The 15,629-nt window shown below is 38.9% G+C and overlaps 1 protein-coding gene across 16 annotated transcripts in view; it reads right to left on the reverse strand.

Annotated features, from left to right (window-relative positions):
- RBFOX1 (RNA binding fox-1 homolog 1) overlaps window positions 1–15,629 on the reverse strand; it is a 957,869-nt gene that overhangs the window by 168,040 nt on the left and 774,200 nt on the right. For 8 of the 16 annotated variants that reach the window (XM_077275261.1, XM_077275262.1, XM_077275265.1 and 5 more), the window contains exon 8: window positions 9,183–9,284. The exons of the other annotated variants lie outside the window; for them this stretch is intronic. In XM_077275261.1, the coding sequence (XP_077131376.1) occupies window positions 9,183–9,284 (102 nt within the window). The remainder of the gene's footprint in view (window positions 1–9,182; window positions 9,285–15,629) is intronic. 16 annotated transcript variants of the gene reach the window in all.

Below are 15,629 nucleotides of genomic sequence, written 5' to 3' on the forward strand. Positions count from 1 at the left end.
AGCCGAAGAAAACCGGTGCTTCAGCTCCCGAAAGGCCTCCACAGCTGCAGGAGACCAGTTAGTAACATCAGAACCTTTCTTGGTCAAATCCGTCAAAGGCTTAACAACACCAGAAAAATTAGCGATGAAGCGACGGTAAAAATTAGCAAAACCCAAGAACTTCTGAAGACTCTTAACAGATGTAGGCTGCGTCCAGTCATGAATAGCCTGAACCTTGACTGGGTCCATCTCAATAGTAGAAGGAGAAAAAATGAAACCCAAAAAAGAAACCTTCTGGACTCCAAAAAGACATTTTGAGCCCTTCACAAATAAAGCATTGGCACGCAGGACCTGAAACACCATCCTGACCTGCTTAACATGGGACTCCCAATCATCAGAAAAAAACAGAATATCATCCAGATACACAATCATAAATTTATCCAGATATTCGCGGAAGATGTCGTGCATAAAAGACTGAAAGACAGAAGGAGCGTTAGAAAGTCCAAAAGGCATCACCAAGTACTCAAAATGGCCTTCGGGCGTATTAAATGCAGTTTTCCATTCATCACCCTGCTTAATACGCACAAGGTTATACGCACCACGAAGATCTATCTTGGTGAACCAACTAGACCCCTTAATGCGAGCAAACAGATCAGATAACAATGGCAAAGGATACTGAAATTTGACCGTGATTTTATTTAGAAGGCGATAATCAATGCAAGGTCTCAGAGAACCATCCTTCTTAGCCACAAAAAAGAACCCCGCACCAAGAGGGGAGGAGGAGGGGCGAATAAGTCCTTTCTCCAAAGACTCCTTTATATAACTCCGCATGGCAGCATGCTCCGGCACTGACAAATTGAAAAGTCAACCCTTAGGAAACTTACTACCAGGAATCAAATTTATAGCACAATCACAATCCCTATGAGGAGGTAGAGAACTGAGTTTGGGCTCATCAAATACATCCTGGTAGTCTGACAAAAACGCAGGGACTTCAGAAGGAGTGGATGAAGCAATTGACACCACAGGAGTGTCGCCATGAATTCCCTGACAACCCCAACTTGACACAGACATTGCTTTCCAATCCAGGACTGGATTATGAGTCTGCAACCATGGCAGACCCAACACGACAACATCATGCAAATTATGCAGCACAAGAAAGCGAATCACCTCCTGATGAACAGGAGTCATGCACATGGTCACTTGTGTCCAGTACTAAGGTTTATTCGTAGCCAATGGCGTAGCATCAATTCCCCTTAGTGGAATAGTGAATTTTAAAGGCTCCAAAACAAAACCACAGCACCTGGCAAATGACAAGTCCATCAGACTCAGGGCAGCACCTGAATCTACAAAAGCCATAACCGGGTAAGATGACAAGGAACAAATCAGGGTAACAGACAAAATGAACTTAGGCTGTAAAGTACCAATGGTGACAGATTTATCAACCTTTTTTTTGCGCTTAGAGCATGCTGAGATAACATGAGCTGAGTCACCACAGTAAAAGCACAACCCATTTTGCCGTCTATAATTTTGCCGTTCACTTCTGGTTAGAATTCTATCACATTGCATAGACTCAGGTGTCTGTTCAGAAGACACCGCCAAATAGTGCGCAGGTTTGCGCTCCCGCGAACGCCGATCAATCTGAATGGCCAGAGTCATTGACTCATTCAGACCTGCAGACGTAGGGAACCCCACCATGACATTCTTAATGGCCTCAGAAAGACCTTTTCTGAAATTTGCAGCCAGGGTACACTCATTCCACTGAGTAAGCACCGACCATTTCCGAAATTTCTGGCAGTACACCTCTGCTTCATCTTGCCCCTGAGATAGGGCCAACAACGCTTTTTCAGCCTGGTTCTCAAGATTAGGTTCCTCATAGAGAAATCCAAGGGCCAGAAAAAACGCATCAACACTGAGCAATGCCGGATCCCCTGGCGCCAATGCGAAGGCCCAATCCTGAGGGTCACCACGCAAGAAAGAAATTATAATTTTAACTTGCTGAACGGAATCACCAGAGGAACGAGGTTTCAAAGAAAGAAACAATTTATAATTGTTCTTAAAATTCAGGAACCTAGATCTATCTCCAGAAAACAACTCCGGAATAGGTATTCTAGGCTCTGACATAGGACTGTGAACAACAAAATCCTGAATACTTTGTACCCTTGCAGCAAGATGATCTACACTGGAGGCCAAACTCTGAATATCCATATCAGCAGCTGAGTTCACAGCCACACCAAGATTAAGAGGAGGAGAGAAGCTAGACACACAGCAGCTAGACACACGGCAAAAAAAAAAAAAAAGAAAAAAAAAATTATCAAGGCTTCTTTTCTCCTGCTTCTGCCATGCAATTATCACTTTACCGGCCGGCTGTACTGTTATGATCCTAGTGGCAAGGATCACAAGAGGACTAGCTAAGTAACTAAACCGACTACAAACTCTGGGGAAGTGGTAACTGAATTGACCGCAACCTGATCCTATCCGCAAACAACTATAGGCAGCCGTGGAACGTTACCTGAAAATCCTAGACGTCTCATCACAGCCTGAGAAACTGAGTATTCCTAGAGGGAACGAAAGTCCTCACTTGCCTCAGTGAAATGACCCCAAAGATATAGAATAGCCCCCCACAAATATTAACGGTGAGTTAAGGGGAAAGCACAAACGCAGAGATGAAATTAGATTTAGCAAATGAGGCCCGCTAACACTAGAAAGCAGAAAATAGAAAGGGAACTGTGCGGTCAATAAAAAACCCTATTCAAAATATCCACGCAGAGATCGCTCGAGCCCCCGCACCAACTAACGGTGCGGGGGAAGCAACTCTGTACCCCAGAGCAAACCAGCAGAAGAAATCACATATTAGCAAGCTGGACTAAACTCATCATACACAGAAATCATATTGCAGACTGATGAGCAAAAAATAATTAAACAGAACTTAGCTTCTCCTGAAGAGACTGAAACCGAAGATAATCAGGAGTAATCAGAATAGCACTGAGTACATTGACAGCCGGCAACAAGTGGAAGTGAAACAGAGCTAAATAGGAAACTCCCAAGTGAATAACGAGGCAGCTGATCAGCCACAGACCCGCAGGATAACAAACAAAGCCACCAGGGGGAGCCCAAAACAAAAGTCACACAATACCACCTGTGACCACAAGAGGGAGCCTGAAAACAGAGTTCACAACAGTGGCCCTGTGCTGTATACTATGTCGCTGTGCAATATACTATGTGGCTCTGTGCTGTATAATACGTCACTTGGCAATATAGTACATCACTGGCAATATACTACGTCACTGGGCGATATACTACATCACTGGGCAATATACTACGTCACTGGGCAATATACTACGTCACTGGGCAATATAAAATGTCACTGGGCAATATACTACATCGCTGGGCAAAATACTACATCGCTGGGCAATATACTACGTGGGCTGGGCAATATACTACGTGGGCTGGGCAATATACTACGTCACTGGGCAATATACTACGTCACTGGGCAATATACTACATCACTGGGCAATATACTACATCACTGGGCAATATACTACGTCACTGTGCAATATACTACGTAACTGGGCAATATACTATGTTGCTGGGCAATATACTATGTCACTGGGCAATATACTACGTGGCTGGGCAATATACTACGTGACTGGGCAATATACTACGTGGGCTGGGCAATATACTATGTTGCTCGGCAATATACTATGTGGGCTGGGCAATATACTATGTGGCTGGGCAATATACTACGTCACTGGGCAATATACTACGTGGCTGGGCAATATACTACGTGGACATACATATTATAGAATACCCGATGCATTAGAATCGGGCCACCATCTAGTAACTAATAATTATCAGATATCATAATTTTTGATTTGCTGATTCCTGGCTATTGAGGCAGCCAAAAGACGTTAATGTGGAAATCCGGGCGTATTACTGCCAATGTGCCAAACATTACTTCAACTACAAGTTATATACTGATTCATATCAGTGCGGTACACTATGGTGGAATTACGCTGCTTTTTGATTACCATCAGGAATAAGGCACCAACTGACCCATTATAAGTATATCAATGGGGTCATCCAGGCTTAAGATACAAGTTTGCAGTCACTCAATGTGCACACTGCACTGTGACAATTCTCCGCTGTCGGTATCGGGAGTAAGATGGTCATGTGACCACAACTGCTCAATATGCATGCTTCCGGTCACATTCCGACTAGATGGGTGCGGCCGTGCTCAATGCAAATGCATTCAGCAAAATTGGAAACAGTGTAGTTGGAATGTGGCCGGCAGCATGCATATCGCATACTTGTGGCCACATGACCATCCACTTCGGCACCGGAGAATCATCACAGCGCACATAAAGTGACTGCCAACTTGTAGCTTAGGTCCGGACAACCCGTTTAAGTCAAATATGGACCCGTACATGCAGATCGTCAAGGAGGTAATGAATTAACCACACCATGAAATTGAGAGTGTTAAAGGATGTATAAATACATGCTATGAAAAAAAGAGAGGCAGAACAAGTAGAGATATGGGTAAAATAAAAAATATGTAAATCAGCAGCGGTATGGCACTAGATGAACTTACAGTGCCGCCACTAATTGACAGTGTAAATAATGACATTTTCAGTCAATTTAAAGTGGATTATCCCATAAAGACCTAATGAATATATAAACAAACATATACAGTGGACATAAAGGTAGCTATGTGGCCAAATAGGATTGAATAGTAAATATTAAGAAGTAAAAGGTCTCATATAGGACCAGCCTATTTTATGTGAATCATGTATACTCTTAATATACCGTACTGCTCCTGATAAGGAGAAATGCAAATAAATATTAGATTCCTAAATGTGTAAGGGCAGCTAACCATGCATGCAGACTATTGGGCAAAATGTAAATCAAAGACTTTACGTGAAGAGTGTATAAGATGACACAGCAGGGTAAAGGTAAATTTATAATTTAGTTCTACTGGGTTAATCAAGTTGAAGCAAAAAAACAAAAACAAAACACTGATTTTCCTTCTGCAGAATTGTCCTATTTCAGTAACCACTTTGTGGCATTATGTACAGTATACATATTCGAAGCACATCTAAAGACAGTCTTTGAAGTGGAAAACTTTTAACATCACCTAAATATTGATAGCATTATTTATACTTAATATACAGCTCTGGCAAAAATTAAGAGACCACCACATCAAATCCCTGTCATGGGCAGCCCAATCTCCAGACCTGAACCCCATTGGAAACCTCTGGAATGTAATCAAGAGGATGATGGATAGTTACAAGTCAGCAAACAAAGAAGAACTGCTTAAATGTTTGTACCAGGAGTGGCATAAGGTCACCCAATAGAAATATGAAAGAGTGGTGGAAAGCATGCCCAGACGCATGAAAGCTGTGATTAAAAATCATGGGTTTTCCACAAAATATTGATTTCTGAACTCTTCCTGAGTTATAACATTAGTATTGTTCTTTCTAAATGGTTATGACCTTGTTTTCTTTGCATTACTTGAGGTCTGAAAGCACTGGTTTTTTTTTTATTTTGACCATTTCTCATTTTCAGAAAAAAAAATACAAAATGTATTGCTTGAAAATTCGGAGACGTGTTGTCAGAAGTTTGTAGAATAAAAGAACAATTTACATTTTACTCAAAATTATACCTATAAAGTGAACAATCAGACAAACTGAACATTTTGCAGTGGTCACTTAATTTTTGCCAGATCTGTATATATACATTTCTTGTATAATATAAAGCAATGAGTTCTTGCAACTTTGAAATCATCAACATGCTGTTGTGGATACATTTGTTAGTGTGTGTTTTTAGATATAGGAATTAACATAGCAAAAAAGGGCCACAGTATTTACCTGCCCAGGTCTCAGAACTAAGGCACTATCAAGATGCTGAAAACCTGTAGAACAAAGATGGCGGCAGCACATGTGCAAAATACAGATGAGACGATCTCTCACAACCTACCAGTTTATGGAGCGGATAATTGCTTAGTGTTAAAATCGCCGCCCACTTTACTATATGGGTTTGCTACATCCTGAATGTGCATTAGTTCTGAGAACTGGGCAGGTATATACTGCTGCCCTTTTTTGTTGTATTAAGTTCTTGAATTTTTGGACTGATAAAAAGACTGATAAAAGGTGAGTATATGGGTTAGATCACAGCTGCGTATAAAATAATTGCTCCGATGTACATTCCAAAAAGTTGGACGAGTGTCATGCGTATGTCATTCCTTATGTCATGCGAGTGTGCAATTTTTTTTCCGCCGAGCATCCTTATGACATCCGTATGACATGTGTATGCAATCCATTTGCAATGCATTTTTAACATCATCTTTTACATACTATAATACTCTACAGTATGGAACTTAAAGCCAGTTGATAAGAATAATAAAGCAATCTAATGTATAGATATTTATAGAGAGATAGATAGATAGACAGATAGATAGACAGATAGAAAGATAGATAGATAGATGATAGAATGATATTATATATACAATAGATAAATAATAGATAGATAGATAGATAGATAGATAGATAGATAGATAGATAGACAGATATAAATTATTGATATCCTGTAGATATATAATTTCACACAGACCCTATATATTCTAAAATGGTACCCTTTAGTGCATTTCATGTTGAGTTTATTGCCAAGCTTTTTATGCTTGGTTAACCCATTAAATACAAAAATTAAATAACAAAGTTGGGTTCTCCCTATTTTATGAAACCAGCAAAGGTAAAGGAGACAGCTGTGAGCTGATATTATGAGGCTGGGAAGGTCTATGTTTATTTGGCCCTTTCCATCCGAATAATACAAGAGCACACAGCCACCAAAAAAGTAGAGCATCACGCGAAATGCACTAACTCTAGCGCTTTGCATTGGCTCTTCTCATCGTGTGTGGGCAATCAGAGTAATGGCGCTTAGGGTTGATGTCAGCTGTGAATTGTCCAAAACACAGCTGACATCAATTCCTGGTGTTAGTAATGGAGAGATGTCTATCAGACACCCTCAGAACTAACCCAGTACGAAAAAGGATAAAAAACACTCACAAATTCAGTTTATTTGAAAAAAATAAACACTTTCCCTGATTCCCCAATTTATTAAAAAAATTGCAGGTGGTAGTCCAGGAAATCCGATGTAGTCCACAAATGGAAACCTGAAAAGTATAAAAAGAGAGAAATAAAAACAAGAGACTGTCGCTCGCTCACTAATTCATTCTGTAAAAAAGGTACCAAGCAGGTCCAGCGCTTTCCCAGAAGTTCTTCGATTCCGCTGTTCAAAGCCTATAGAGCCTCATTCTGAGGTTCCATAGGCTTTGAGCAGCAGCCACTCCCGGCTCACGCTGTGCTCCAAGAGAGTCAAAACAGCGACAGAATCTGATTGAACGGTGACAACAGTAACGCTATTGCTCCCCACAGCCCCGGCTCTAGAGGACCACAGTGTGAGCCGGAGTTGACTGCTGCTAAAAGCCTATAGTGTTAGAATGACGGGATGGAGGAACATCAAGGGAAGTGCTGGACTATATCGGTTCTGCATGAGACCTTTTGTTTTATAATAAATTGTTGAACAAGGGACAGTGTCTTTTTTTATTTCTCTCTTTTTATGTTTTTCAGGTTTCCCTTTGTGGACTATGTTGGGTTCCCTAGACTATGTCGGTTTCCCTGCTTTTTTTTTTTTTTTTTTTTTTAAATTGGTGAGCCAGGAAAAAAGTAGAGAAATGTTTTTTTCAAATATACTATTTTTGTGTTTGTGTTTTTTACTTTTTAGTATGGGTTAGTAATGGTGCTGTCTGATAGACACCTCTCCATTATTAACACCAAGGCTTGATGCTAGCTGTGTGTTTAAAGAATTCAAAGCTGAAATCAACCCCAAACCCCATTATCCTGAGTGCCATTGCACCAAGGCAATCAGGAAGAGTGAGGGTGAAGCATTTTATATGATGCTCCACTTCTGGGATGGATGAGGGCTGTTTTTTTCAGGCTGGGAAGGGCCCACTATCAAGGGACCTTCCTAGACTGATAATATCAGCTCACAGCTTTCTACCTTAACTTTGCTGGTTTCATAAAATAGGGGAGAAACCACATTTTTTTTAGTTATTTATTTCTTAGTTAGGCTAAGCAAGCATAAAAAGTTGACAATAAACTCCATATGAAAGGCACTAAAGGGTGCAATTTTAGAATATGTAGGGGAGTTGTAAAATATATCTGCAGGATATCTATCTGTTCTATGTATATTTCTATCTATATAATAGCTATCTATTTGTTATCTATCTATTATAGATCTAATATATTTCTATCATGTATCTATTTATCTATAACTTTAAAGAAAAAAAGAAGCAGCACTAGCAGGCAATGTAAAGTCAATACGGGTGCAAAATCTTTCAGGCAATTAAACCTGCAGATAGTTTAAAAAAATGAAAGAAGCACTCCATCAAGAACTTTGGGGTTCAGCAACGTTTCTGAGGACCAAACCGTTGTTGAGCCCCGATGGGCTATTAAATCACAGTTTTTCTTAAATTCTTGATGGAGTGCTGCTTTCACTTTTTTTAGCTTTAACTTTATCCAAGATTTTTTATGTTTTTGTCTTGTTTGCCAGGTGGTTTTTTGGCTGATGCAATGTCCTGGTTCCTTTAAGATGTGGGTGTAAAAGTGGGACAGCATATGGATGGTCCATGTGCCATCTGTTTTTTTTTTTTGCACCCATAGGCTTGCATTGGTGACTCGTCCAATATCTGCGGCCATGCACGGCATGCTGTAATTATTTTCCTCAGCCCAGTTAAAGCTGAAGAGAAACTTGCAGATCAGCACTGACTCATTGATTAACATTAACAATTTTTTCTCGCTTTGAACTTGTCTGATTTATATGCTAGTGTGAGCAGTTGACTTTTCAGATTGCTTCTTCCAATAGGTGGCGCTAACGTTCCTGTCCTTTCTCTCTCTGAAGAGGCAACTTGCAAGATATAATTCCAGAGGATCATTGCATGGCCTATAAATATGCCTATGCCTACTTGAAATTCTGCACAAGGAAAATCTTTACCCCTTAGGCTACGTTCTCACAATGAGTTTTTGGTGTGCTTTTGTTGCTGCCTATTTTTGATGCGTCAAAAGCACAGCATCTTACGTTTCAGCAAAATGGATGGGATTTATAGAAATCTCATGCCCACTGTGCTTTTATTTTACTCAGTATAAACTGACCTGCCGTGTGTGTTTCAAATCCGCAGCATGTCAATTTCTCTTGCGGGTACGCTGAGTCTTCTGTGCGGATTTCCCCATAGACTTGCATTAGGTGCGGAAATTCTGCAGGTAAAAAAACGCACATGCAGAAACGCGTCAAAAACGCATGTAATCCGTACCTAAATATATCAATAATGTTTTGTCAAAGCAAAAACACAGGTAGTATCAAAAACAAAACAGCTTTATTTAATCCATTTACCATCTTGGGTATTTCCTTTTTGAGTTTTCATTTTTTGCTCCCCTTTTTCCCAATGCCATAACTCTTTTATTTTTCTGTCAATATGGCCATGTGAGGGACTGTTTTTTGCAGGACAAGTTGTACTTTTGAATATCACCATTGGTTTTACCATATAGTGTACTAGAAAACAGGAAAAAAATAAAAATGCGGTGACCTTGCAAAAAAGAGCAATCCCACACTTGTTTTTTGTTTGTTTTTTTACCATGTTCGCTAAGTGCTAAAACTGACCTACCATTATAATTTTCCAGGTCATTATAAGTTCATAGACACCAAACATGTCTAGGTTCTTTTTTATTTAAGTGGTGAAAAAAATCCCAAGTTTTTAAAAAAAATAAATAAATGGCGTCATTTTCCAAGACTTGTAGTGTCTACATTTTCCATGATCTGGGGTTTGGTGAGGGCTTATTTTTTGCATTTCAAGCTGATGTTTTGATTAATACCATTTTAGGGTAGATATGATGTCTTGATTGTCCGTTATTGTATTTTAATGCACTGTTGCAGCAAAATGTTGCTGACGTTTTGATTTTTTTTTCTTGTTACGCCATTTACCAATTAAAATAATTATTTTGGTATACTGATAGATGGGGCATTTTTGAACTTGACGATACCAAATATGTGTATTTTTTATTGTTTTATTATAAATGGGGCAAAAAGGGGAGATTTAAAAGTTCATATTTCTTTATATTAATAATTATATATATATATATATATATATATATATATTTATATATACATATATATTTTTTTACTATTGTTTAAAGTTTTGTTTTTACTTTTTACAGAGGAGACTAGAAACTGAGACCATATGATCACCTGTGCTACACAAAGCAGGATTCAGCCCTGCTATGTGTAGCTAAAATGCTCATTTCCTATGAGATGAGTGCCAGCCACAGGGCAGCGCTAATAGATATCCAGCAATGACAATCACAGGAGTCTCCTGAAGACCCCAGATTGTCATGCCAACCCAATGATGACCCACCGTCATGTGACATGATGGACACTGATGGGAAGAGCTAATGATGAGCTTCAGGCTTGATCATGCTAAATGCCACTGTCATTGATTGACAGCAGCATTTAGCATGTTAACAGCCACGGGTGTATCACAATTTCACCTGTGGCTATTAAGGGTACATGTCAGCTGATGAAATCAGCTGACAAGTGCCAGAAAAGTTGTGGTCTCATAGCTGGAACCCTTATGAAACGGGGAGGTGACCTGTGACATAACTATACGTCATAGGTCATAAAAGGGTTAAATCATGACATATCAAAAAGAAACAAAAATGCAATGGAAAACCGTAAGTAAATAAATTAAAACAATAGGTGCAGAAATGGTGCAGAAATTCTGCAGCGTCAAAAACTCATTGTGGGAACGTAGCTCTAGACTCCTAATACAATTGAAACAAATATATATCAATATATATGGGCCAAAATAACTCACTATTTTTTTCTGCACAATTCATGTACATATCATGAGAATCGCAAAGGAAAAACGAGAACACAGGGTCCAATAGTGATGTCTATGGAGTGGAACATTTCCTAAGAAAAGTCAATGAATGTGCGCCAATGATTGGCCACATCAACCTAACTAAATTCCACAAATATTATCTTTGAATATTTTCTATTGTGATGTTTTGGACAAATGAGTAATATCAACTGTAAGATTATTATAATTATTGTTTTACATAGAATATCTGCAGGTACCAGAGACTCTAACAAAATATTTTCCACCAACCGATATAATTTAAACAATCTTCATTTCAAGTTTATTGGAAATGGAAAAGGAGGATTGATATAATTAAAACTATAATTTTTACTGTTCCATTAAAATTACAGCCTTATTTCCATCACGTTGCTTAGTGATGGGATGAAAACCTTAGCTTGAGCCTATATTTTATGAAACTCTTTTTACTTTTCATAAAGAATCTTCTCATTTAAAATGCATTGAAGGAAAACAAAAAAAAATTTCTAATTAATGAACAGGCCTAATCACCATTCCCCACATGGAAAAGTCATTTTTCACTGTTCGTTTTTTTTTTCAGTGTAATCTCAAAACTGACATAACAGGAAAGCAATGGGCAATCAATCCACTCTCATTAATTTCTTTATTATTCTTATTGAAGAGAAATACAGCTGCTTGTTGCTGAGGTCTATTACAACATGCAAAAGCATGATAAAAAAAAATATATTATGAAAGGCGAGATGTGTTTCTTCATGACTCGGTGTTACAATTTGTTTTACAAAAAAGACAATAAATGACTTGTGAATTGTCCCTCAGCTTGCTTCACGCTGGGCGATTAGTGATTAATTACCTTGCTGCAAATTGACATGGCACAAGGAAATTGACACAGCCCTGATTAATTAACTTTTTATGTGAGATAGTTATTTACAAAACATTGCGCACTGTAATTGAATCCTTTTACACAAAGTCACGGTAGAAAGGTTTTAGTCAAACACAGATTAGTCCAAATTTCAATGTTAATCTGGCTGGCAATTGTTCCTTTTGGTGTTAAGCTAAGAAGAAATATCAACATTTTTATTCCGCTAAAGAAGCGCGCTCTCTAAATAGGCAACAGACGTGATATTCGAGCAATATTTACACTCTGTTTCTTATTTTCTGCTCGGTGGTAGGTCACGAATGTGACCCAGCTAGCAAAATATCAATACTTATAATTACAAGCCAGTAAAAGGATTCTTCTCAGGTTGAAGGAGGTTTTATTGGAGCTGCATAGAAGAATTACATGGATGTGTTGTACAAGTGCTTTCGAGACTACTAAGGTAGACACCTTTGCACCTCGGTGTCATTTGTAACCCGAGTAGTCAACCACAATATCTAACCTATAAAGAACTGTCATGTTCTGTACATTCAATTCCAGCTGCTACATTACTTAAAGATATTAATCCAATAAAGAGTATCTCAAAATGGAAAGATAACGTAATGGATGTTTTTCGGATGTCGAAAGAAATGAGAATGAAAGGACAAAAGAAAGGAGTAATTTTATTTCCAGAAAGAGAACCACGATCAGCTCTGTTAACCCTAAAATGTTTTCTAAGGGTATGTGCACATGTTAAGTCTTGGGTGCAGAAATTTCAGCACCATTTCTGTTTTACTGCGTAAAACAAGGAGTTTTTGACATACGTTTTGGTGCAAAATTTTCCCCACTCATTAGTATGAGTGAAATGTGCTGCAAAAACACAGAAATAATTGATATGATGCAGATTTCAGTATGCGGGTCACAATTAAGCAGCGTGTGCATGTCACTTCAGGGTTCTCATTCACGTTGCGGGCATCAGGAAACACTTCAGGTTTTGTGACCAGAAAAATACATGACAAATATGCAATATGTGCACTAGCCCTAATAATTATTATGCTTTTCTTACATAGCACCATCATATTCTGCAGCGCTTTGTAGACAGCATCATAGCTGTCCTCATCAGAGCTCACAATCTAAACTCCCTATCAGTATGTCTTTGGAGTGTTGGGGGAAACCCACCCAAACAAGGGGAGAACATAGAAACTCCTTGCAGATGTTGTCCTTGGTAAGATTTGAACCCAGTACCCCAGTGCTTCAAAGCAACATTGTTAACTATTGAACCACCATCTTGCCCATATCTAATATTCTGTCTTCTGGATACATTGCTCCTCTGTCTCTCAGCTTCCTAATCGCCAGGGGATGACATACACTTGAAGATTGATAGTTCAGACCAGTGGAATGGTCATGCTGCTGTTCTGAAATGTGCCCTCTTCCATTCTGCAAGTATGGGCATCTTTTACTTTGTACCATCGGGGGAGCCCAAGGGCACTTTAACTGTCTGGATCTGGAAATCTGGTGATCTTTAGAGCTGCACTTGCAAGCATGCGTTCCTTGCTTAAGAGGCCAACCACCACTGATAAACTGCTGAGGTGGTCAGTAACCTAGGCAATGAGAAGTAAACAAGAATATAAAAAACCCTCCAGATAGGATTTTTAATAGAATTCTTAATTTTTTTTACAATTTTGCCCATTTAAGAAATTTAGACAACCCCTTTAAACAACTTAAAAATATTTTTTTCCTCTTGGGGAACAGTAGCCTTATCTCTTTCAATTACTTTAATCAATGGTAGACCATATGGAGGAGATAATGTGAGCCAGTAGCTAAGTCACATGTATAGAAGTCTCTATGTCTGATGTTTGCCAGATCTGTCAGTTTTAAACTTCAAGCAATCTTTTCCAACACCACCTAGACTTAGTGGTATATAAATTTCCACCTATTTATTGATCTCATTTAGGTCAGTATCATAAATTTATTTTATTGGTATGCAAGCTATCCATTATTTTTACAGATAGATTATGGACAATTAATGTGTTTTTCTACACATCCTTTTTTACTAATTATGTGCAATAAATAATGAACTTTCATCTATTTTGTGGATCACACTCGCCATTGAAATTAATGGTCTCATGTAAAAAATGTCATGTGTGTGCTATCTATACTTTACTTTTTCATAAGCAAAAAACAGATGCAACAAGTATTGTAAAAACTGGCACAAGGACTAAAATAGGTCCAACTTATTGAAAAAAAACATGTATCATTTGTCTTGTATTGTAAAAAAAGGATGAGTGAAAATGGCCTTAACCTGATTTAACATAAACAACTTTTCTTAGTCCCAATTAAATTTTATTTGAAGATTAATGAAGATAAAACCAAACATTCAGTTAACTACAATTCAAGTCACTTTGCATGACTTAGCATTTTCTGTTGATTGACTAGAAAAATTCCTATGATTTATGTCTAATAATAGGCTAATAGCAATGTGTAAGCCTGTCAAAATATGAATTTTACAGCTTGTTTGAATTTAATCAGAAAATTCAATTTGCATAAGAGCTATTAGAAGCAAATCCAAAGTCCATTCTTTATTATGTTCTGGGGTCTCTGGGCTTCCAGTGCTAAGTAGGCCTCACATGTCACAAAGCTTGTCGTGACATGATGACGTCATTATTATATCACCCAAGGCTTTCAACAGGCTTACGCGAGTCAATGAGATATGTGATGTCACAACGAGAGTCATGATCTCCAAGGCCATTTTTTTGGGGGGGAAACCCCAGACTCAAAGGAAGATGATGAAAGAGCCATAGAGAATGTGTGCATGATTGAATTAGGGCTAATACAGCAGAGCAGGTGAGAGTTGAATTTATTTATTTTTTTTTACAAATTTTTACAATTTAGCAAAATGGCAGCTGGGAGGCTGCCATTTTTATGAATTTGCATAAATCAAATAACACAAAAGTTAGATTTACTCCAATTTCTTGGCCAAATTCAAGACACATTGAATTCACCTAAACTAGATTTGCTAATTTCTAATTAAAAAAAATTGTCTTCTAATTTTTTGCCATTTAAAAACAATGCTGATATCTATTATTTTCTACTTTTATTTACAAAAAAAATACAAAACCGAAGAAAAGAGCCAGAATATCTGTGGGTATAAGTGCTATGAGTAAGTACACATTCACACTGTGGCCATTTAACAACAGAATCTAGAATAAAAACTAAGGGTACTGTCACACAGTGCCATTTTGATCGCTACGACGGTACGATTCGTGATGTTCTAGCGATATCCATACGATATCGCAGTGTCTGACACGCAGCAGCGATCAGGGACCCTGCTGAGAATCGTACGTCGTAGCAGATCGTATGGAACTTTCTTTCGTCGCTTGATCACCCGCTGACATCGCTGGATCGTTGTGTGTGACAGCGATCCAGCGATGTGTTCGCTTGTAACCAGGGTAAACATCGGGTAACTAAGCGCAGGGCCGCGCTTAGTAACCCGATGTTTACCGTGGTTACCAGCGTAAACGTAAAAAAAACAAACAGTACATACTCACATTCCGGTGTCTGTCCTCTGGCGTCTCAGCTTCTCTGCACTGTGAGCGCCGGCCAGCCGGAAAGCGAGCACAGCGGTGACGCGGTGACGTCACCGCTGTGCTTTCCGGCTATGGCGCTTACACAGTGGAGAGAAGCAGAACGCCGGGGGACAGACACCGGAATGTAAGTATGTACTGTTTGTTTTTTTTAACGTTTACGCTGGTAACCAGGGTAAACATCGGGTTACTAAGCGCGGCCCTGCGCTTAGTAACCCGATGTTTACCCTGGTTACCCGGGGACTTCGGCATCGCTCCAGCGCCGTGATTGCAC

This window comes from Ranitomeya variabilis, chromosome 7 (genome assembly GCF_051348905.1).
Source record: "Ranitomeya variabilis isolate aRanVar5 chromosome 7, aRanVar5.hap1, whole genome shotgun sequence".
NCBI lineage: Eukaryota > Metazoa > Chordata > Amphibia > Anura > Dendrobatidae > Ranitomeya > Ranitomeya variabilis.